This window comes from Amphiura filiformis, chromosome 4 (assembly GCF_039555335.1).
Source record: "Amphiura filiformis chromosome 4, Afil_fr2py, whole genome shotgun sequence".
Classification (NCBI taxonomy): domain Eukaryota; kingdom Metazoa; phylum Echinodermata; class Ophiuroidea; order Amphilepidida; family Amphiuridae; genus Amphiura; species Amphiura filiformis.
In genome coordinates, this window is record NC_092631.1 from 27,694,167 (window position 1) to 27,720,102 (window position 25,936).

At 40.4% G+C, this 25,936-nt stretch overlaps 1 protein-coding gene across 1 annotated transcript in view; it reads left to right on the forward strand.

Moving 5' to 3' along the window:
• Nucleotides 1-25,936, forward strand: part of LOC140150764 (dynein beta chain, ciliary-like) — a 143,069-nt gene that overhangs the window by 102,505 nt on the left and 14,628 nt on the right. Inside the window, exons 46-59 of the mRNA XM_072172866.1 lie at nt 912-1,073; nt 2,237-2,470; nt 3,677-3,937; nt 5,641-5,784; nt 7,273-7,554; nt 7,769-7,964; nt 8,609-8,721; nt 9,406-9,764; nt 10,566-10,770; nt 11,656-11,961; nt 12,327-12,497; nt 13,560-13,682; nt 15,743-15,936; nt 17,324-17,600. Coding sequence (XP_072028967.1) covers nt 912-1,073; nt 2,237-2,470; nt 3,677-3,937; nt 5,641-5,784; nt 7,273-7,554; nt 7,769-7,964; nt 8,609-8,721; nt 9,406-9,764; nt 10,566-10,770; nt 11,656-11,961; nt 12,327-12,497; nt 13,560-13,682; nt 15,743-15,936; nt 17,324-17,600 — 3,027 coding nt within the window. The remainder of the gene's footprint in view (nt 1-911; nt 1,074-2,236; nt 2,471-3,676; nt 3,938-5,640; nt 5,785-7,272; nt 7,555-7,768; nt 7,965-8,608; nt 8,722-9,405; nt 9,765-10,565; nt 10,771-11,655; nt 11,962-12,326; nt 12,498-13,559; nt 13,683-15,742; nt 15,937-17,323; nt 17,601-25,936) is intronic.

Genomic DNA, 25,936 nt, shown 5'->3' on the forward strand with positions numbered 1-25,936 from the left:
AGCTGCACTTCTGTGCTGCTTGTGCTTCGCAGGACAACATGACTTGCTACACATTAATACCCCGAACCGGTACTGATATCCAGCGTATGTGGCGAGTTGCACTGACCACTAGGAACTGCAACGCTGCTATGCGGTCATCTGGCGCTCAGAGGGAGATAGTAAAACTATTTCCGGGAGATAGTACTTTGAATAGTACCCGTTCCCTCATCGATCGGCTTTTTGATTGCTTTGCAAAATAGCAAAACTATTTTTGGTCACATGATACTCGTTTAACCAATTAATGAACGAGAATATATTAATGAAGGATATAATACTTATTAACAGTCAATGATTACACATAATTCAATTATCCAGAATAATGTTTGGTCCCATTATTTATGGCCGGATAAAAGAGCTTTGACTATGCAATTCTCTGGAATAGCACATGATCGGATTTTTGGGCAAGGTCTAAAGTTTGCCTTTGTACTCTCAAGCACAGAATTAAAACCAGAGATCCTGAACTCCCTATACCACCACATAAAATATAGCGCCATCAGCTGGGGTGGGGGTAAAGTGGGGGGTATTCTGGTCCTTGCCGACGGTCCACGGAAATGAACGAAAATAATTCTGCGTTTCTTCTGAAGCAATTAGGTATTGCGCGTAGGTTGCATCAAGTGTGTCTATCAAATTTGTCTAGTATGCAATGTTGCGCTCTTATGGCAACAATTACCTTGAGTGCATTCCGAGCAAAACCAATTATCCCCAATTTTTGCTCCAGACCATGCGTGTATCAATATGGCAGTCAAGTTCAGGCTTCAGTCAAGTTCTTTGCCCTCAAGTTATATGTAGCTGTCAAAGACACACAGATTAGATAGATGCCTATGAATCTGGCAACAGCTGTCAACTTTTGTATTTTCAAATTTCCTTTGCAGGTGGTTTTGTGTTTCTCCCCGGTGGGCACCACTCTTCGTGTACGTAGTCGTAAATTCCCAGCTGTGGTCAACTGTACCAGTATTGATTGGTTCCATGAGTGGCCACAAGAAGCTCTGATGTCTGTCAGCAGGAGATTCTTGGATGATAATGAACTTTTAAAAGTGAGTAGCTATCTTTAGTTCTAACAATAAATGAAGAGCTTGTTTCCATGTCCACAACCACATGTTTCTTATTTACTTGTGTGATACAATCACAATTACTTTGACAAGTTTGATATTAGCAACAATGAGTTGTACCATCAACAAGCCATTGTTTACCACAAGAATGCTGCTTTACAATATGCAGACTATTGTTCTCATTTGGGAACCAAAGGCCTCACATAATATTGTGCATCCATCCACTGTTTGCTTTGTAATGGCGCATCCAACTGAAATGACTATACCTATAGCATCATAACCCATTGCAATATCGCACAGGTAAATCAGAAAGATGTGTTTGTAGTCTTAACATGGTTTGGAAACAAGCTCTTCAAATGTGTGACAAAGAAGTTATTTTAGTTGCTCTGTCAAATATATGAGCAGATTCGGAAGTCAGTTTGAGTAGATCAGTACTATTTCCACCTCAGTGATGGATATTAAATTTAACATTGTAGAACTGATCTATTGCCCATTTGGCTTCCCTGAGGCTGTGACATCAGTGGGTGCTCCAGTGGTTGCAGTATGAATTGTGTGCATTGACACAAAGAACTGGCATGTTTACATGCAATCAAAGGCAGTGCATGTGTACACACATGAAGTAACTGCAACAAAGTACTGATTTCACTCTCTTAAGGAAGCCAAGTGGACTATTATAGTGCTTGGCGACATATCTGAGAATGACATCTTGCTCTTTTTAACTCTCTCCACGCAGGTGTAGACTGCAGACGACAAGTTTCAAATTGTTTTTTAAAAATTAAAACATTTCAGAATTGTAATTTTTCATGACCATATTTGGAATCAGCATGACAAATGCATGAAAATGAGTACAAACAAGCCTAGTATTGGTTCAGTGGTTCTTAAGATAGTTCTTGATATTTTGAGAAAATATCTCAAAACTTAGACTTTTTATGTTGAAGCCTATGGCTAGCACGCATAGCATTAATGATGTTAAGCAAAGTGATGTCATCTACATATTTTATTTATTAACATTTATCAGACAGTTTGTAGCACCACAAAATTGATCTAAGGTTGCACAAAGTTCTTTGAAAGTGCTGTGAGTAAGAAAGATGAATATGAATAATTGATTTGACGGAATTCAAATATCTTCTGTTTCAATTTAATTCCAGGCTGAACTGAAAGGCTCCATTGCGGAATTCATGTCTTACGTACACACCAGTGTAAATGAAACCAGCAAAGTTTATCTGACCAATGAGAGGAGATATAACTACACCACACCCAAGAGTTTCCTGGAGCAGATCGTCCTTTATCAGAATCTACTGAAAGTCAAGAGTGGCGAACTGACTGCTAAAATGCAACGTCTAGAGAATGGTCTGACCAAACTGCAGAGTACTGCTCAACAGGTGAGTTGTACTACAGACTGTGCTTTTTAAAAATATTATAGAACATAAAAAAATCTGTTAATTGGACAACATAATCCAATATTGTCAAACAGACACAGCTTTTGATTGTAGATTAAGGAAGGTCTTAACCCTGATATTATTGAAATCTTTAGGCCTCATAACTGCTAAATTGTTGGACTAAAGCATATAAAAGTATACATATTTAGAATGGCAAAGACTTGATGAATTCATCTGTGAGGTCAAATTTGGGCTAAATGCTCATTTTCGGAGAAAATCTCCCAAAATATTGTTTTTTGGGGGCCAAATTTTTTATTTTTTCGGACCACATAACATATTTTTTCATTAATTTCTAAAAACTAGATGAAAATATCTAGGACCCATTTTTTGTATTTTTTTTTAATTTTATGGTTGAAAAATGCTAAATTTTCAAAAAATATCATAGAAATGCCTGATTTTTTCCCCAACTTTCAACCATTAAAGTATTTTCTAGCACTCTACCAATCTATCAATATTTGATATGGGCAAAACCTTAGAATTATCTGCCACCATCCAAAGAGATTTAGGAATAGGTTTAAGGTTACGTTTTAGGGTCAGGGTTAGAGATTATAGGTATACATAAGATTTTGTAATCAATGAATGTACTTGATAACAGCTTCCTACACCGTTTGTCTGTACTGTCAATAAATATTTTAAGTTAACCATATGCATAAATCATGGACGAGAATGTGGAATTGTAATAGAAGAGGTCTCAACCTGATATCATATTTACACTAATTGTTTTGTCCACCACCAGGAATAAGATAAGTGACATGATCAAGGGTTATGAGTCGGATGTTGCTAACATTGTTTTTGAGATATTGGCAAAAACGATGTTCAAATTCTTTTGTTTTTTCTTGTTTTCAGCCATTGATAAATTGCTCATAACTTGGTAACCAGATGTTTGATTTTGATGGGGTTTGCATCAAAATGTAGCATTCATAAACTGCCAGAAAATGATGTAAAAAACTTTGAAAATTGTCCACATGTGACTCATTCTTCTTGATCATGTCCCATTGTGCATTTATGGACTGGAGCATCATTTTAATAAGGTTGTACACATATGGACATGACATTTTTTGCTGAGTTCCCATCCATATAAACTCTGCTCTAAAAACCAGGAATGATCAAATCAGTAAGTTATATTCGTTTACAATTTACTTCTCCTAGGTGGATGATTTGAAAGCCAAACTGGCTTCCCAAGAAGCCGAGCTGAAAATCAAGAATGAAGATGCGGATAAGCTCATCCAGAAGGTTGGTGTGGAAACGGAGAAAGTCAGCAAGGAGAAAGAGTATGCCGATGGAGAGGAGAAGAAAGTGGAGGCCATCAATGAAGAGGTTTCCAAGAAGCAGCGGGATTGTGAGAGAGATTTGGCCAAAGCAGAACCGGCTCTTATTGCTGCACAGGAAGCCTTAGATACACTGAACAAGGTAAATTATGCACGAGGCATAACCAGGGCATGGCAGACTGCCCCCTTAAGAAAATAGATTTGGGTGAAATCGGGATGGGAAATATTAAATTAGAAACAATTTTCTTCATTAATTTGATGCGTGTGCTTGAGAAATATGAAAAATTTGGGATTTGAGGTGCACAAGGGTTTTCAAGTTATATTAATTATAATGTGTGCATGGGTGAAAACAATTTTCAGTGTGCACCAGTGTTTTTTGAGCCGTGCTAGGGTTTTCTGAATAATGGTTGATTCTCAAAGTTTAAAGAGCCAGGCCCTGGTAATGGACATAGATATTCATATTTTTCCAAATACAGCTGCAATGTGTAGTTCCTTTTTTCATATAAATCCACCAATGATTTTCAAGTATTTGCTTATCATTAAATATTTGTCAAAAATATGTGTTGACGGCAGTTTGGTACATGAAAATAAAGCACTATTCAATGATCAGCTCATAATAAGCAAGAATTATTAGTGTTTTGTTATTGTGAGCATCAATAAGTCCAAACTTACGCCGGCGTAAATTTACAAAAGTGCTTGTTAGTCATGCAGTACGCAAAACGCAATTCGCTTAGGAACTGCTCCCAGCTGTGTGTATGCCATTCTGTATCAATGCTAGACTATGCCATAGTCGATTTTTGATAAATAAAAGCATGTTATTAATGTTAATCATGATGAAAGCATTCAGTTGAACTCGAAATTATACTGATATTTATTACATCAAAATACTAGTATAAAATTGTTATGAAAAAGTTTCTATAATTATATTAGTGACAGTAAAAGTAAAGTGTACGTAGGCTTATATTATTGATTGCAACATATCATAATGTCATCATTGTATTGGCACTTCAATACTGAACAATTCTGATTTTAGAATCTGCCAGTTTATTAATCGCGAAATTCCAGGTTAAAAATCGGCTATGGACTTTCAATTTTGAACGGGCAAAGTCCCTAATCATACTTGTTTATCAATCAAATTTAACCGCAAGCAAATACAAGACGCGCTCGTGCACTTACTGACACGTTCATGCAATTACACAACACAATTGGCCGCATACTTATGTACCATGTAGTTATTAATGGTAATGACAGGTATCCGGAGGATTTAAACCATAACGAGATCTGGGCGACCAATCACAAGCTAGATCCATTTAAAGATGCATTATATATAATTACATCATGGCCAATTTTAATAGGCCAGATTTCCGACAATCTCATCCATAGAAGCTCATAGACAGCCGTGTTAAGCATGTAAACCGCAATCCAAAGTCAGTAGTCCACTTGGGAAGGTAACGAACAGAGGGTGTAGGGTGACTGAAAAGATCAGATGTGAAAATCTATCAATTGTGCACACATTAATTAAATCACGAGTTTTAAGCTTAAATACAATATCCAGAGTATGCACAATGGGCAAGTGGACTACGGGTAGTCTATATCAATGCATGATGCTATGAGTTCCGCTTATTACGAGCTGATCATAGTATAATCACTTCAAACATGTAAAGAAACGACAGGATCTAAAATAAGTTTTACTTTACCATGAAAGGCAACTTGGTAATCAATTCTTTATTTATAATTTATTGTGCTAATATGTTACATGTTTATTATAAGCCAGTAATTATAAAATCTATCATCATTTTTGGTATGTTTTTCATACAATCAATTGCATATATGCTTCAATTACAGAACAATCTGACTGAGTTGAAAGCTTTTAGTGCACCCACTGCTGCCGTCGTCAAGGTTACGGCTGCTGTCATGTGTCTGATGGCTCCGGGAGGCAAAGTTCCTAAAGATAAGAGTTGGAAGGCCGCCAAGGTCATGATGGCAAAGGTAGGTTGCAATATTGACTAGATATGGCTCCAGGAGGTAAAGTTCCTAAAGACAAGAGTTGGAAGGCTGCCAAGGTCATGATGGCAAAGGTAGGTTGCAATATTGACTAGATATGGCTCCGGGAGGCAAAGTTCCTAAAGATAAGAGTTGGAAGGCTGCCAAGGTCATGATGGCAAAGGTAGGTTGCAATATTGACTAGATATGGCTCCAGGAGGTAAAGTTCCTAAAGATAAGAGTTGGAAGGCTGCCAAGGTCATGATGGCAAAGGTAGGTTGCAATAATGACTAGATATGGCTCCGGGAGGCAAAGTTCCTAAAGACAAGAGTTGGACGGCTGCCAAGGTCATGATGGCAAAGGTAGGTTGCAATATTGACTAGATATGGCTCCAGGAGGTAAAGTTCCTAAAGATAAGAGTTGGAAGGCTGCCAAGGTCATGATGGCAAAGGTGCGTTGCAATATTGACTAGATATGGCTCCAGGAGGCAAAGTTCCTAAAGATAAGAGTTGGAAGGCTTCCAAGGTCATAATGGCAAAGGTAGGTTGCAATATTGACTAGATATGGCTCCAGGAGGCAAAGTTCCTAAAGATAAGAGTTGGAAGGCTGCCAAGGTCATGATGGCAAAGGTAGGTTGCAATATTGACTAGATATGGCTCCAGGAGGCAAAGTTCCTAAAGATAAGAGTTGGAAGGCTGCCAAGGTCATGATGGCAAAGGTAGGTTGCAATATTGACTAGATATGGCTCCGGGAGGCAAAGTTCCTAAAGACAAGAGTTGGAAGGCTGCCAAGGTCATGATGGCAAAGGTAGGTTGCAATATTGACTAGATATGGCTCCAGGAGGCAAAGTTCCTAAAGATAAGAGTTGGAAGGCTGCCAAGGTCATGATGGCAAAGGTAGGTGTTGTCAATTACCACAAAATACACAAAACCATCAAATCATATTAACACACCATGCAATGCAACAAGCAGAATCTTAAACAATTATCCAGTTACTACCTCATGGAATAAAGCAATTCTATCGTGGTAACTTGGTAGAAACTGGATAATTATCCAAGATTTGGTTTCACAAGTTTCTGAATTTTGCAATCAATATTATATAATTGAAGACCTAATTAAAAAGACCAGTTTGCGTCTGATGTCACGGCAAAGGTGCGGCATGATTGGTTGCTGACCTGCGCAGTACTACTTTTTTAGTCCGGTTGACAGGTCTTCAATTATAGTCTGCATAGTGTATTATATTTTTATCTACTATATATATATATATCAACATATCAGTATATGCTTTTAAATTTTTTACTCATACAAGTGTTGAAGTGTACAAAAAGTGTGGCTATTTTTCCTTATCAAAGTACACATTTGTAGTCAGAAGAGATACCCGCTCAAGCTTGTCCATGCCTCGCCATGCTCTCACAGTACTACATGTAGTACTAAGTTTCAACAGCAATATTTGTAAGCATAGTCTTAGGATAAAGTGATTTTTTTCCAATTCCAGGTGGATTCGTTCTTGGATTCCTTGATCCATTACGACAAAGAAAACATCCCGGACAGCTGCCTGAAAGCCATCCGACCATTCCTAGATGACCCCGAATTTGAACCGGAGAACATCCGTTCCAAGTCGTTGGCTGCTGCCGGTCTCTGTGCCTGGGCTGTCAACATTGTCAAATTTTACGAGGTGTACTGCGATGTGGAGCCAAAGCGTATTGCTTTACAAAAGGCCAATGATGAGCTGAAGGCTGCTCAAGATAAACTAGCAATCATTAAAGCTAAAATTGCTGTGAGTATGAAATATGTTTCAATGAAATATACCATAAACCAGTATATACCCTAAACCTTGCCTGTGACTACCAAAGTGATGATGTTAAGATAATATTTAACTGACGACTAAGAATGAGAATAAATGATATAAATTTTTGTTTTTACTATCCTCTACCGTGTGATGGACACATTTCTATTGACTTTGAGTATTTTTTTTTTAATCTCCTTTTCAGGAATTGGATGCTAACTTAGCCGAGTTGACAGCAGAATTTGAAACAGCTACAGCAGCTAAGCTGAAATGTCAGCAAGAAGCTGAATCCACTCAGAAAACCATCACCCTTGCCAATAGGCTTGTGGGTGGACTGGCTTCTGAGAATGTACGTTGGGGAGAAGCAGTAGCGGCATTCAAGGAACAAGAGAAAATGTTGCGTAAGTTTTGTCATGCTTTACTATAGAGGGTATTCAATACGACATCACTCATGGCAGAGTCATCTTTATGTAAATAAAATATTGTCTCCTCCATGAGGTAACATGGGGCAATTCACATGATAATACAATAAAATAGGTGATAGGTATGAATGGTTGTGGAATCGATCTAGAGACCTGTCCCTCTGTCATTTTTAGATATCTTAGAACTGTGCTCCAACATGGCTGCCATTTCAATTGTTATACTGTTCCAGTTGGTTTATTGCATACACTTTATTGTGTAAAGGTCTGTTGAGTCCCAATGGGAAGGGAGACATTCAATTTACATTTTGGCAACCATGTCTGTTTGTTTGTGTTCAAGGTTTTTATGTGCACAATATTTTTGTAACTTTCTATTACTTTGCCCAAAATTACTAGAGATACACTGTTTGTCATGGTTGACAAGGCCATCTTGCAAAATTCTTTGCATGTATCAAAGGTGCTCTGGAGGAGCTATGTGCAATGTTATCTTAAAAACACGTAAAAAGTATCAAAGGTAGATTTTAAAACTGGTCAACAACACTCACTTTTTGAACCAAATGCTTTTTTGTTATTTTGTAATCTTTCTTGTGTTGAATCATCATAGATTTTTTACTTTTACTCCTCAGCTGGTGATGTGCTGTTGATCACTGCATTTGTTTCATATGTGGGCTCCTTTACCAAGGTGTATCGCCAAGACCTGATGGATAAAATGTGGCTACCATTCTTGAAACAGCAGAAGGTATGGTTAAATGTGGATGTTGGGCTATTCCTTTTAAAATCCTCAACCCCTGTAGAAGATTTTAGAAACATCTTCCACAGAGGGAAGTATGAATATCAAATGGAATTATCACTTTAACCAACTCTATTTGAATCTCACCCTCCCTCTGTGGAAGATTCAGGTTGAATCTTTCTCAGGGGGTGTATGAAATTCAAATGGTACTGCCTAATGTGTTCTTTAAATTTTAAATTCATACTCCCACTGTAGAAGATATTTCCAAAATCTTATAGTGTGGATTTTAAATGGAATAGCTCATTTTTGCAAAAGATGATGTGTAATTTTGCTACTATAATTCTTCCTTGTAAATCTGAGGAGATGAATTTTCAGGTTATTATGAATGTATATTAAATGTTGACTTTATTAGAAGTCAAAATCACTGAAAGAAGTCAGTAAAAGTGCTCCTATGTGCAAAATATTGTATTGTGAAAAGTCTGAATTTTTAAAAATATATTTTTGGGGTCAAGTGTCCAAAAGGTCAAGGATCCCTAACTTGGGTTGCCAGTCCCCTGTTGTTGTGTTGAGATCAAAGGGTTTTAGACTTCATAATTTAGTATCTAAAAAAACCAGTACTAAAATATGATTTTTAATAACCATCAAACCATTATTCATTTAGACTAATGCTGATTATTTGATCTTTTGTTTTAGAACCCTATTCCGACAACAGAGAACCTTGATCCACTGACCATGCTGACAGATGATGCCAGCATAGCAGGCTGGAATAATGAAGGTTTGCCGAGCGATCGCATGTCAACGGAAAATGCCACCATCCTCAGCAACTGTGAGCGCTGGCCTCTCATGATTGATCCACAGCTTCAAGGTGTCAAGTGGATCAAGTCTAAATATGGCGAAGATTTGCACGTTGTGCGTCTTGGCCAGAGAGGCTATTTGGATACTATTGAAAGAGCTATCTCCAATGGTGATACTGTGTTGATTGAGAATATGGAGGAATCTGTTGATCCTGTGCTAGACCCAGTGCTGGGAAGAAATACCATTAAAAAGGGCAGGTGAGTATATTAGCACAGACCATATGTCTGTATGCACCAAAGAGTTAGACCCGGTCTAAAGTTAGACCGGATCTAAAGTTAGACCTGGAAGTGGAATTTAGTCCCAGGAGGAGGGACATTTTCCTTCACATTTGCTTAATATATTTTGTATTCTTTTTGAACTTGCATTTAAATCTTTTGAATTTGTTAGCTAATCTAGGAAGGAAATAAGAGTAAAGGACCATTCCTGCATGGAGCTTAATTCCACTTTATAGACCAGGTTTAACTTTAGACCTGGTCTAACTCTTTTGTGCATACGGACCTTAAGAGTAAAAAAAAAAAAGAAAAGCAAAATGAATCTGATGCATACAAACATTATTGTATCTTGAGAGTAAAACAAATGCATAATTGCCAGTGCTATTTTTAGAAAATCATAAATAAATATACAGATATGCATAGCACAATTATCTAAGATCATCCTGTTGTACAGCAAATATCTGAACACATTGGCCCATGACTTATAAACCATTAGGCATCATACAGAGATGCAGCTCTGTACATGTACCCTAACCAGCCTATATCCAGATTAACCATCACATCCAGTATCAGATCTGTACTAGTAAACACAGACAAAATATTAGCAGTAAGTTCTTTGCCCAGAAGAATTTCAAACTTGATCAAGTGTCAGGAGAACAGAATAAGGACACTGCATGTACTGTCACACACCAGAGTCAGCATTAGTTAATCAACTTGAAACCAATATTATATATTTTATAACTCGTAAATTTAACACTGCAATTTCAATGTTTTCATTTTTAACAGATACATCAAGATCGGTGACAAAGAAGTGGAATACAATCCTGAATTCCGTCTCATCCTTCACACCAAGTTGGCCAATCCTCATTACAAACCTGAGATGCAGGCACAGACCACTCTCATCAATTTCACTGTCACAAGAGATGGTCTGGAAGATCAGTTGTTAGCAAGTGTGGTAGCCCAGGAAAGACCTGATCTGGAGAAACTTAAGGTATGTTGTGATCTGAAGGTAAAGGGCCGATCAGATATTTTCTGATCAAAATAGTTTGCCTTGCTGCTGCTCCATGGAAAGCAAAATCAATACTTTCGCTGAATAATAAATGGGCAGATCATGTCTCAAACACCATCATATGAAATGACCGACACTGCTGAGCCCCTTATCATCAACTGTGTAAAGCTGAATTTATATTCCATCACTGAGTGACAAGCGATTGGTTTCTAGCCAATGAAGTAGTGCGCTTTTTGTTGCTGTGAGAAAAGCACACTACCTCATTGGTGAAATACCAATTGCTCTTTGCTCCGCGATGGAGTGTAAATTTAGATTAAGAAATCACCAGCTGAGAATCCTAGGGCATTTCCTTCGACTACCAGAGGAAGGGCTTGCTAGAAAATATGCTCTCTACATACCAATTTGTGGCATAAGGAGACCCGGATGCTCCCGCACCTCCTATTTAATCTACATCCAATGTGCACTAGGGTACGATGAAGGTATGATTCAAACAGAACAGATAGCTGCACTTGCCAATGATCGCTGTGCATGGAGAAATCTTGTGGTTGCCTACTCTGCAGCCGAAGGATGGTGATGCTGCGGCTCCAAATGAACTATTTCATTATAATAGTTGATAATAGCTAACGTGGAGCTCATAAAACATTGCATAGCTTGTTCTGTAAGCCTGAATGACTATCCCAATCATTGGCTGCTCATGACACACTGAATGTGAACAATGGTTTCTAAAATTGATAACCTCACTAGTCGAGAATAAAAATACTCCTTACAATTATCCTATCTTCATTTTAAAGGTGCGATATTGTATTTATTAGGTTCAAGCACTAAATAAATCTAATTTATTCTTTGATATCATATTATTTCTCATAGTCTGATTTGACCAAACAACAAAATGACTTCAAGATCATCCTGAAGGAACTAGAAGACAATCTCCTGTCCCGTCTGTCTTCAGCAGAAGGCAACTTCCTGGGAGACACCGCACTTGTTGAAAACCTGGAGACGACCAAGCGTACTGCTGCAGAGATTGAGGTCAAAGTTGAAGAGGCAAAGATCACAGAGGTCAAGATCAATGAAGCTCGTGAATTGTATCGTCCGGCTGCAGCAAGGGCTTCTTTGTTATACTTCATTCTCAATGACTTGAACAAAATCAATCCGATCTATCAGTTCTCTCTCAAGGTGAATTTTTTTAACATATCTATTTAAGTTATATGAAACAGATTTGCACTAGAGTAAAACATAAATTCAGAACCAAGTGGATGTTTATTTATGCCTTGAAGTTTTGCCACAGCACATTCTGAACTTAATTTACTGGAGAACTAAACCAAGTGTTGGCATATTTAAGGCTTACCACTCACAAATTTCCCAACATTTTCGGACTGATTTTTAAAAATACTTTTTTCATATGGGGTGACAGAGTGAGAGTTTATATTCAATAATTGTATTTTTCCAAGTTGGATTGTACATAAAATTTTTCAGGCATATTAGATCATGTCACATAGTATTTACCATAATAATTTCTTATTTATTTGTCAAAAAAACAGGCTTTTGACATAGTGTTTGCCAAAGCTATAGAGAGAGCCGAGCCTGCAGAAGACGTCAAGGAGCGAGTAGCCAATCTAATCGACTTTATCACCTACTCAGTCTTTATCTATACCACAAGGGGCCTCTTTGAGGTGGACAAACTCATCTTTACCACACAAGTGGCAATACAGGTAACTCCATTTTTCTTCTTGCATACATCAAACATTTGAATTTCTTTCCATAGAATTTTAGGGACAATCAAAAATTTTAGGGACAATCAAAGATTTTTGTACAAATCAACAAGCATATTTCATAAACATTGCGATTTGTTCTGTAAATGTTAATGGTTATTCCCAGTGTTGACTGCTCGAATTGGTATGTTACCCATGGTTTTTGTAGTTGACCATATTTGCATGAGAATAAAGACTATTTTGACTGTGTTTTTTTAGTAAGTCACTGATTGTCCTTTTGTTCAAATTATGAGTATATTTTTTAGATCAGCTTTTCAAAAACAGCATTAGTGAGGGTGATAAAAGCAAAGTACATATTTTCTGAGACAGCTTAGATGTAATCACACTTTTTGACCCCCTCCCTATAGCGAAACTAAATGTACAATGGTAGTCAATATATTTCAATAGGGTAATGTTAATAAGCCCCCATTCCTCCTAAACAATGTTGAATCATATCATGTTGCTCATGTGCGCCTAGCGATACCGAACATTGACTGGTGGGGAAGGGGGAGGTTTGGGAGGTTAGGAAAGGGTTTTGGCTTGACACCAAAAAAGTGACATTTCAGCAAAAAATGAAAAATAATGGAAATTATGCCATAACAAAGTAGGATTTTTCCATCCAGCACATTTTTACGATGGTTCCAGTTCCGTTTATAGGAGGTCATCTGGTGGTGGCGGATGCGATATCTCCATTTTTGACATCGCCATTGGATTAACACATAATCATGAAATCTTCACAAACAATTCTAAATTTGTTATGTGGTGTCAAAACAAAATTATCTTACTCTAAAACCGTTGGGGTACGACAAAGTACCTCACTGTAAATATGTTGTTCTTCAATTTATAACTGCTAACCGTCTATTTTTCGCCAGCCTCGAACGTCACATGTCGCATGTCCTATACCGGCTGAGGTCATCAATATTTTAATGTGGAAAGGAGCCCAGTTTCTCACCGCAACATTGGCCATCTCCAAATGTTTGTGCATAGTACACGTAGTAATCCCATGTTATTGTGATGTTTCAGGTTCTGTTAATGAGGAGTGAAATTGACCCTGTGGAGTTGGATTTCTTGCTGCGTTTCCCATCGCAACAGAATGTGACCAGCCCTGTGGATTTTATACCCAATCAATCATGGGGCGCTATCAAGGTTAGTATTGGAATGGGCTATTCCAGTTGAAATCCATACGCCTCCTATGGAAGACATGACCTTAAACTTCCACACAGGGAGTGTGAATTTCAAATGGGGTTGCCTGAATGGGGGAGACTCCATTTGAAATCTACACCCACTGTGTGGAAGATTAGGGTCATGTCTTCAATAGGGGGTGTATGGATTACAACTGGAATAGTCCAATGGGTATTGGGTAGCCGCAGTCTGTGGCCCTCACGGACTTAGCGAGCGCGTGGCGCGAGACGTTCAATCGAGCGTGTGAGCAACCTCTCTGGATAGTATACTAATAGCAACAGAGCCCGAAAGTAGCCCGAAAGTAGTGCTAGGTATTGGGAAGATTTAGCCACATGTTTTGTGTGTATATAGTAGCAGCTTCTTCATCTTTAACTTTAAACGGCCCATTCAGCAATTTTCTGCTCGCATTATTTTGTCTAACTGCACCACCAAACAACCAACAATTAATTACCTGAGTTAGATTGATGTCTTATACTGTCTTTAAACACAGCTTTTGACTTAACCACTAGCAGACCTTTAGCACATCTGTGATACTAACAAAGGTGCAAAAATCTTGACTTTTTATGATATTTACAATCCTCCAAATGAACAAATCGCTGAATGAGCCTGTAATATATTTTTACTTGAAAAACATAAGCTCTAGTGACATGTGTTGCATATAGGGAACTCAGAACTCGGGTGAAATTAGTTTTCCGATAGTAGTTTGTCCTGACCAAGAAAAGATGCTTTATTTTTCTTGTTGTACACATACACGTCATCAGAAATTTGTAGCGAAATCTTGATATTATCTTACTTGTAGGGACATATTTTTAAGATTTGTTTACCATCATTATGGAGATATTGTTAACATCACATTATGGAGATATTCAAATGTGACCGTACAGCACGAATGAGCCGTAAATGTCCTCAATTGTATTCCGAGTTACAGTGTAAAATGGGCATGAAGGTCGTATTCATTGGTACCTCAATTTGGTGCTACGTGTACCTCATTTAATGAGATACACGTAGCACCAAATTGAAATACCTATGAATATGACCTTCATGCCCATTTTACACTGTAACTCGAATACAATTGAGGACATTTACGGCTCATTCGTATGTACGGTCACAAATGGCTTAGAAATTGGGCCAAATAGTTGACTAATATGACATAGAATTTGGCCCATATAGTGAACTAAAATGACATAGAATTTAGCCCATATAGTAAACCAAAATGACATAGAATTTGGCCCATATAGTGAACTAAAATGACATAGAATTTAGCCCAAATAGTAAACCAAAATGACATAGAATTTGGCCCAAATAGTAAACCAAATTACCAAAATGACATAGAATTTAGCCCAAATAGTAAACCAAAATGACATAGAATTTGGCCTAAATAGTAAACTAAAATGACATCGAATTTGGCCCAAATAGTAAACCAAAATGACATAGAATTTGGCCCAAATAGTAAACCAAAATGACATAGAATTTGAATCAAATTGTGATCAAAAATGACATAGAATCTGGCCCAAATAGTGAACCAAAATGACATTAGAATTTGGCCCAAATAGTGAACCAAAATGACATAGAATTTGGCCCAAATAGTGAATGCAAAAACTTGACAAATGTTTATTACATGAGGCATTGGGTTTTGTGGTTGCTCCTGAAAGTATCCAAAGTCCCACTACCCACAGACTTGACACCTTAATAACAGTGCTTCAAATCACAAAAGGCAGCTATTGCACATACGGCTTTCTTGCACGCATTTAGGGCTATGTATTCTCTAAACTGATTATCACATTTACATTTCATAACAAGGGATTAGAACCAGAATGCCCGATCGTCTGCAATAGCTGCCATGAGCCATACTTTTAAGATGTGTACAATATAGAATGCAGGAATTGTCCAATATCTATAGGGCAGCTATTGCAGATTTAAGGCTTTCTGGCACTAATATTTGAATCCTCTAATCAAGCCTTGACCAATTGAACTATATGTTACATTATGTTTTCAAACCATGTTTTGAATGCACACACATACAGTCCTTGGCAGCCATGGATGAGTTCCGAAACCTGGACCGTGACATAGAAGGCTCGTCCAAACGTTGGAAGAAGTTTGTTGAGAGTGAATGTCCAGAAAAAGAGAAATTCCCTCAGGAATGGAAGAATAAATCATCTCTTCAAAAGCTGTGTATGATGAGAGCATTGAGACCCGACAGGATGACGTATGCTCTGACGTAAGTTTCAAGTTGGACTAGTTCACTTTATGATGTAGACTGTTCAGTCCCAGAAGTTGGTAAGTGCAATAGCTGCCATGTGAACATTTGGGCAATTTACACACAGTATATTGTATCATCTACACATGGCAGCTATTGCACTTACCCACTTCTGACACTAAGCAGTCAATATATTGGGCTATACCTTTTGAAATCTACCATACCCCTGTGGAAGATTTAAGGAAATTATTTCACAGAGGGTGTATGTATTTAAAATGGAATTGGCTTGGGTTAATTATTTTGAAATCCATACTCCCTCTGTATATAGCTTAACCTTTATGGTGCACAACTGGAGTGTGCATTTCAAATCGAAGCAGGAACGATAGCACCATCCCTTCAAAAAACAGTTGTATGTAAACCATAATTTTCAAAAAACTCTGTAATAAATTTCGTTTAAGCACATTTATCTGTCGAGTTCATGGAAATTAGTTGGCAGATTACCTCTATTGTTACAACAACTAAAGAGCTCCAGCACTGAGATATTGAGATGAGTGCCTTTATAATAAACATTCAAACTCAAGCTGCTTAGAATTATCATAAAGGTTTCAAAAGGTGTAAGTTGGAAAGTTGTTGATGATAGTAAAGAATTATAAATGTTATGGGTAGCCTATTTTGTTTCATACACCATGTCCAATTTACAATGTCACACATTGTTGCGTTCTGTCACACTGGATCATTATGCATGAAAAGATGCAGTTTTAAAAGTTGTACTTTTGCACCTTTAACTGTAGATTACCTGTAGATTATTGAGAGAGTTGAATGGACCAAAGTGCAACATTCAAAACTGCATCTTTGCTCACATTACATGCACATATTTTGGGGGGCTTTGGGGCGCCATCTCCCCAGGGTAAAAGCAGGGGTCGGCCAAAATGACGGGGCGGAGGATGAATAAGGGGCAGCAAAAAAAGAAAAAAAAAAAACGAAGGGGCGGCAAAAAGAATTAGTAAATAAAAAGGGCGGAAAAATTTGATAAAGCATAAAAAATTTTGAAAAAATGGTACTATACATCAAAATGTGCTGCTTTTAGGGCGCTTGCGCCTGAAACCCTTTTTTTTTCTTCACTTTTTCAAACGACCGAGAAAAAAATTGGGTCAACCTTTTCGGCTGTTAAGGAAGGGGCGGCAAAATTGAATTTCCTTCAGCCCCCCGGGGTTGGGGCGGCCACGGTACGCCACTGCATTATAAGCCATTGTGACCAAATACAATGCCATCTGACAGTGTAAACTGGACAGGTGTATAATACAAACTAGGCTACCAATATTTTTATAGTTTTTTTAATTTCATAAAAAAACTTTTTTGATTTCTTGAAAAACAAAAATTGTGATCATGATACTTTTCTAATGTGCAGGAATTTCATCGAAGAAAAACTGGGTGCCAAGTATGTTGAAGGCCGTACAATTGAATTTGCCAAATCATTTGAGGAAACCGGTCCTGCTACTCCTGTGTTCTTCATCCTGTCTCCTGGTGTGGATCCACTCAAGGATGTAGAGGCTCTAGGAAAGAAATTAGGCTTCACTTTTGACGACAAGAATTTCCACAATGTGTCTCTGGGACAAGGTCAAGAGATTGTGGCTGAGCAGAGTATGGATTTAGCTGCTAAGGAAGGACACTGGGTCATTCTGCAGGTAATTAAATTGGTGGATAATTTTGAAATCCTGGTAATTTTATCCATGTGTATCGCCAGTGGCATAGCACATTTTTTTTGTCAGTGGGTGCAAGTTCTTGGGGCATGGAGTAGGGGCACAACTTAGTTCCCAAAATTGACAGGCAAAAATTTTTTAAAAGTTTTTTCTTTTGCCTGGTCCTATCATGACCCAAGTGTGTCTCTGCACAGAGTGACCATTTAAACAAGCAAACAATCTCACACCCACCACATAATACCCACGCTTGAATATATATACATTATTTTATACACACATTTATAAAATTATCTTATCGTCGGTTTTGTGATATCAATAAAGCTTTTAACCTACTGATGGTTTCTTAAAAATTGTGTACATATTGTGGCGGAATTGTATTTGCAATAATCCAACCCTTGTCATCAATAACATTACCTGATATCAACTATCACGGCTGTTTGTTTACATCTGGCAGTTTGTTGACATTCGACAATCACAGCCCGTGGGCTATCAATTATTTTTGCTCAGACAGCTCGTCACGGATTCGCTTTGTTTTTCGCATTACTGGGAGAGTCTCGTTATGTAGATGTATGCGTGCATGAGCAGCGGTCTGTGTTACCGTATGAATGAACCAAGGTACCGACTGAACTTATGCCTAAGGGATCGTGGTTATTTTTACATGCGGCTGTGTTGAACTATGTGACCTTCGAGAGATTTAAATTGGGAGATGGCAGGATGAATTCTGGAGGAAGATTTTCTTCGATAAATTGAACATTTTGTGCAGTCATTTAGAGAGATTTGTCGTCTTAGCTGCAGTAATATTGGTCATGAAAGTCATCAATCGCTGTGTGTGACCTTTGCCATGGATCTAGACTAGAAGTGGATAGATTTTTGCTGCCAAGATTCACAGATTTTCTTCGCTAAATGGAACATTTTATGCAGTCATTGAGAGAGAGTTGTCGTTCTTCGCTGCAATTATGCTGATCACGAAAGTCATCAATCGCTGTGTGTTGTAGGTCATGCTGGTAAAACGATTTATTTATAAATAAATACATGAAAGATGGGCCCATCTCCTAGTAAGCATACTGAGGGGAAATTATGAAATATGAAACTTGAGTGATAAATTCGTGTCCACTAGATCTAGTGAAAATCAAGGTGCACCTTCGTATAAACAGAAACATAATGAACTTAATGGCCATATAAAACACATACATACCCGGGTTTACACACATATTTCCATTTGATACAACATTGGTTCCAATATATTGTGTATGTTTTTTTTTATATTTTATTATGTGCCCCAGTGATTCTATTTTACTGATTTTTCTCTAGGCTGGAACCAATCAAGTCCCCATATAATGAATACTGGTTGATGGATTACAGGTGATCCTTTATACAGTAATAACAGGATGTTGTGAGATATTTATTATGTTTTATTGATATATTTATTGATATTATTGACCATCGGCACACCTGCGGAGTCAAGTTCCCCTTCGATGCCTTTTTCGGTACCAGTTACATAAAAGAAACCAGGTTTTCACTTTGAGATTGTGCACATTGCAAAAATTCATACCAAATCTATATTGATCTGAGACTTGACCCTTTTGTGTCAATGATAACATGTGTGCTGTTATTTATTATGTCTTATTGATATTTTATTATGTAACCCTACCCTTTTATTGGTTTCAGTGATTCATTGGCCCACCTGCTGAGTCAAGGCCCTACCTTTATTTTGGCTTTTCGGTACCACATTGTAAGAAACTCAGTAGGATTTCAATTTGAGATTAATTTCATTACAAAATTTACACATACCAAAATTATTTGGATCCAAGGCTTGACACCCCACCAGTATCAGTGATAACATGTTGTGCATTATTTATTATGTTTTATTGATATTTTATTATGTGACCTTGACCTTTTACGGATTTTATTGATTCACTGACCCACTCATTGAGGCAAGCCATACCTTTCAGTGCATTTGTCAAATAATAAGAACCCAGGCCTTTAAAACCAATCAGTACCATAACATTTGTTCACATTGAAGTTGATTTAATATATTTGCTATCCAAGGTGTAAACAAAATGTGTCTTGTGTGATTTTCTTTCTAAAAAGTAGTATTAATCAGTAATAAGTATGCAAGCGTCCTTTTCCGCATTGTTTCAAGGTGCGTATTGGCCCCGCTTCAATTATTCAAATTAAGTAGCCCAATTTTGGCACATTCACTTTGGTACACGCTACCGCTTTTGAGTACGCCCATCGTGTTTCGATACGCACATGTAAATATTATCCATTTATTGCGCTAGCTCTGCTCACTCACTCTGGATTGGCCAGGTTTCTGCACCTGACCCTAACCCCGCCTGCCAGACCGCATCGGACCAAATTCTGTTACATTGGTGTCAGAAGTGGGATCTTCCGGTGTGAGTCCAGGTCTAGGTTATTGTCATCATATTTGTTTAAGTCAACATGTGGTCTGACGACGAGAACGCTTGTCTGCTGGAAGACCACCAGCCACACCATTCGCCGGCGAATTCCTTTGTTACAAGGTCAAATGTGGAGAGTGAGTCGCCGTCTGCAGTGGATCCATTTGTATTAAGTCATGCTCACTCGTCGCCGTCTGCAGTGGATCCATTCGTATTAAGTCATGCTCAATCGTCGCCGCCTGGAGTGAATCCATTCTTAACACATTCACCATCGGTACCTGCTGCGGTTGTGAACAATCCATTCATGGCAGCGCCGGCGCCAGTAGTCCCCGTTGCCCATAGTCATAGAAAAACAAAGGAACCAGACCGTTTTGACGGCAGCAAACCTTGGAGAGAATATGAATCGCATTTCAGGGCCTGCTGGCAACTTAATGCGTGGACGGATAAGGAGGCTGCGGCTTACTTGGCAGCAAGTCTGCGCGAGATTCTGCATGCAAGGTACTACAGCCCGTCCCAGTTGACTATTACACGGGGCGCAGAAGGGCACTCACAATAGAAGAACTACTACAGCGGTTGGAAAAGCGGTATGGCCCCGGGAAGTTAGCAGACTCGTTTTTATTGCAGCTGAAGGGTCGGCGGAGGAGACCAAAGGAGACACTAAGAGAGCTTGGCGAGGCAGTGTCGGAGTTGGTGGACCAAGCATATCCTGAGGCGCCACCACACATGCGAGAAAGACTGGCGAAAGATCAGTTCAAAGAGGCAGTAGATGATGGGGAAATGCGATACGCTATACACCGGGCCCACTGCCAGACATTGGACGACGCAGTGGAGGCGGCCTTAGAGGCCAATCATTTATCGCCATGGAAGGGCGCCGCAAGCGAAGTGCGGTCCATCAAGTCAGCCAACCTGTACCAATGGCCACACCTGCGCCAGAGCCAGAACTGCCACAGGAGCAGCCGCCATGGACACAAGCCCAACCTGTACAGTGTTGCCAGTGTGGCCATGAAAGTCATGAGAGGTCACAAGCTCCACAGCAAGGTCCGCCAAACCAACAGCCACCGTGGATCCGAAGAGCACCGCGACCACCTATGGTGCAGAGTTACCAGTATGGCCATGAAGGTTATGAGAGATCACAAGCTCCACAGCGAGGTCCACCAAGTCAACAGCCACCGTGGATCCGAAGAGCACCGCGATCGTCTATGGTGCAGTGTTACCAGTGTGGTCAGGACGGCCATATCAGACCAAACTGTCCGCAGCGGCGTGTCACGTGTGCGGCAAAGAAGGACATGTAGGCCGTCGCTGTCCACAGCGTGGACCATGCTTTTGTGTGGGAATTATGGACATCTGCAGCCTGAATGTAATGAAACACAAATGCAGGGAAACCTGCCACAGCCGAATCAGGAGCCCGGGAGGAGGCTGTAGGGAGCGAAGGGCGACAGAAACCAATCAAAGTCAATACAACAATAAATTTGGGGGCGGGATTCTCGTAAGGGCTTTATTCGGGGTGAGTGGGGATTTTCTGGTAGACTCTGGGTCAGAGCGCACAGTGATCACGCCAGAGATGTATCACTCACTCCCCAAATCCTGCAGACCGGAACTCACCACGGACTGGGAGATTGTGCAAGCAGATGGGTCACCTTTGCAACACTTGGGATGTGCCCGGATGGATATACAAATAGGGCCAGTATGGAGGTGTGTCCTGGTAGTGGTGGCCAAACTGGAAGGTCCAGCACTCCTGGGAATGGATTTTCTACGGGCCACCAATGCCGGGATTGATGTCTGCAAAGCACAGCTGATGCTTGATGGTATCAAGATTCAGGGGAGATTCTCCCAGCGTTCTTTCTGTGGCAGAGTGGTCGTTAAGCAAACCACCCAAATACCCCCCGGAAGTGAAGCAATTGTGTAGGGAACATTGATCAAGCAGTCTGAAGAGGAGCCCAAAGGTCCTGCGGTGATAGAACCAAATCCTGTATTAAAGAAAGAAGTACTGGCTGCAGCATCTTTAGTCAACGCTGCTGATGCCACTTGGCCCATCCGAGTTTGTAACCTGAGCACTGAAGTGAGAGTGGTGAAGGAAGGAGTGGTGATAGGGAAGGTTGCAGCCGTGAAGGAAGAAGAGATTGGTCATGCTGATGGTGAAGGGTCTGGTGAGGATGAGTGCAGTAATGCAGTACCAGAGTATTTACAGGATCTTTGGGCAAGAAGTATTGTAGACCTGCCAAGGAAAGATCAGCAGCAGAAAGTGGCAAGACTGCTAAATGAATACCAAGATGTCTTCTCCAAGGACTAATATGATATTGGCGAATAAGATGGTGAAGCATCGTGATTGACACAAGAGGTGCCCAGCCAATCAGACAACCATTGCGACGATCTTCGCCACAACAAAGAGCAGAGACTGAAAGACAAGTGAAGAAGTTGCTGGACAGGAAGTTGATTCAACCCTCAGACAGCCCATGGAGTAGCCCAGTAGTACTTGTAAAGAAGAAAGATGGCACCCAGCGCCTGTGTTTGGATTATCGTAAATTAAACGAATGCACCGTCAAGGATGCGTATCCACTTCCCCGAATCGACGATTCACTCGACGCCTTAGGTGGAGCACGATTCTTTTCAACGCTGGATTTAGCAAGTGGCTACTGGCAAGTGGAGTTAGACCCAGATGCTAGAGCAAAGTCAGCCTTCTCTACTCCTAGTGGCTTGTATGAGTGGAACGTCCTTCCATTTGGATTATGCAACGCTCCATCAACATTCGAGAGACTGATGGAGAGAGTCCTTGCAGGACTCAGATGGGAAACACTGCTGGTGTACCTCGATGACATTATTGTGGTGGGCACAACTCTGGACGAATCAGTAGAGCGCCTGGCCACCGTGTTGCAGAGATTACGAGGAGCTAACCTGAAATTAAAACCCTCCAAGTGTCATCTCTTCCAGGAAGAAGTACATTATCTGGGTCATGTGGTCTCCGCGGCAGGAATACATACTGATCCTAAGAAGACAGCAGCAATCAGAGAGTGGCCAACACCAGTTACGACAACTGAAGTACGAAGTTTCTTAGGGACAGCGTCGTACTATAGACGATTTGTACGTGGGTTTGCAAATATCGCCAGACCATTGCACCGGCTGATAGAGAAGAGTTCAAAGTTTATATGGTCAGAAGATAGTGAGGAAGCATTTCAGAAGCTGAAGCAAGCTCTCATTAGTGCCCCAATCTTAGCGTATCCACGGGACGAAGGACAGATGATACTTGACACTGATGCTAGTGCATTCGCCATTGGTAGTGTGCTTTAGCTTTCGGGTCCAGGATGGACAAGAAAAAGTTATAGCATATGCTAGCCAGGCCCTGAAGAAGGAAGAGCAGAACTACTGCGTAACTCGTAAGGAGTTGCTGGCCATTGTGGACTCCGTGAAGAAATTCCGTCATTACTTAGCAGGGCGGAAGGTGAAAGTGCGAACTGATCATGGGTCGCTCCGATGGCTACTTCACTTCAAAAACCCAGAAGGACAGCTGGCTAGATGGTTAGAGTTTTTGTCCAACTTTGACATAGAACTAGAGTACAGACCAGGGCGTCAACACCAGAATGCAGACGGGCTATCAAGACGTCCCTGTCGCCAGTGTGCCAGATGGGAAGCACAGCATGCAGCGGAAGAAGAAGAGGCGAAAAAGATGGAGCTGCAAGATGATGAACAGAAACAAAACCCGTCAACTGGAGAAGCAAAGGTGATGACGAGCGAGATAGGTGTACAGACAGAAGACACTCTGCAAGTAAAGGATGCAGACGAACTTATGTATCTTGGGAGAATAAACATGATAGTAATCGGTCAGGAAGATACAAGCCATATCAATGAGGAAGATGATAATGAGTCTATGGGGTTTAGCCCACAGTTAACTGATGAGTGGAGCCTGCAAGAGATGTGCAGGGTAGATGCCACAGTGAAGAAAACAAAGGCTTGTGACCGATCTAAAGCAAACAACAGTAAACCTGCCCAAGAAGCAGTATGTCCAAGAAGTGTAGAGACAGGAAGTGCAAGAGTGAATGTTGTCACCGTGGAAGCAGAAATCAACCCAAATGACATCCGGGAAGCTCAGCTAAAAGATGAAACCATGGCTGATATTCTGAGATGGAAGGAACAGAATGCACCACGACCAGTATGGGAAGATGTCGCACCAGCTTCACCAGTCCTGAAAACCTACTGGGCGCAATGGGACCTGTTAGAGGTCAAAGGCGGCATACTTACCCGTCGATGGGAAGCAGATGATGGTAAATCAGCACAATGGCTTACTGTTCTACCTGTGGGACTCCGACCAACTGTTCTTCAAGAGTTACACATGTCCAACACAGCAGCACACTTCGGAGTGACCAAAACATTAGCCAGAGTAAAGACCAGATTCTACTGGAATGGCATGGCTAAAGATGTAAGATCCTGCATCCGACAATGCAAGACCTGTGCCCAGAAGAAGCAACCTGTGAGGAAAAAGAAGGCACCGTTACAAACAGTACCATGTTGGGGCCCAATGGAACGATCGCACTTGATATACTAGGTCCACTCCTGAAACTGACAATGGTAATGTGTACATTTTGGTCGTAGGGGACTACTTTACCAAATTTGTGGAGGCCTATGCGATCCCTGACCAGACAGCGGAGACCGTTGCTGATAAGTTGGTGCAAGAGTTCTGTCTGCGGTATGGGTTTCCCATGGAAATTCATAGTGACCAAGGGAGAAACTTCGAGAGCAAGGTCTTTCAGGAAGTGTGCAGATTAGGAGGTATGAAGAAAACTAGAACGACACCGTATAATCCCAAGTCGGATGGCTACATTGAGCGATTTAACCGGACCATGGTGAATGCGTTGGCAATGATGATCCAACCTATGCAGCGACAAAGAGATTGGGACACCTACCTTCCTTATTTCGGCTTTGCCTACAGATCTTGTGTGCAGGAGACTACTCAGGAATCACCAAATATGATGATGTTTGGTAGGGAGTTGAAGTGCCCACTAGACCTGATGTTTGATGGACCACCACATGAACAAGAATGTCAGACAGACTATGCTGAAGATTTGCGTGAGAAACTGAGAGAAGCCTATGAACGCGTCCGTCATGCCATACAGCTTGGGGCTCGGCGGCAAAAGAGGAATTATGACCGCAGTACGAAGCAACCAGAGTACTGGCGTAGGCCAGTTTGTTTGGCTCCATGAACCCCAACGGAAGCCGGGTATCTCCAAGAAGCTTAGCCTGCCATGGCAGGGCCCATACCAGATAGTCAGCGTTCTAGCAGATGTAGTACGGCGAATTCAGAAGACGCCCCGTTCCAAGCCCAAAGTAGTGCATGTGGACAGATTAAAGCCATACCTAGGACCACCACTCCAGCCTTGGAAATATGAGACTAAGGAGCAGTGGGAGGATCCGAGGAAAACACAAACAGCTGAAGCACAGAAAGAGCACATTAAAGAACCAGAAACTAGTGAAAACAGACTAGAAAACCAAGAAAATGAAGTTGTAGATACCCCCAGCAAAGAACCAGATTCTGATGAGCCTATCGGAAGTGCAGATAGCCAAGCAGAGCTGAAGAATGCCCCAAAGAGCAAAACCAAGAAGACTAGAAAAGAAAGTCCGTGTCAGAAGGCGTCAAGTAGCAGCCAGCAAGAAGTAGTAAAACTGGCAGAGCCAAGTCGCCGCAACCCAGAGAGGACAAGGAAGCCACCAGTTCGGTACCTGTAACCAAACTGTGTATCACCAATCAGATGTAAATATGAAGTAATTCTGATCAAGGAGCATCCACTGTGAACTAGTCAGTACCCCCTCTTGCCTGGTAGATGGGAAGTCATGCACTTTTCAAGGGTATAGAGCAGGGACATACAAGAAGAGAAATCTAGGCACATATGACATATAACTGCGGGACTGTAGAGTGATGTGAAGAGGACAATG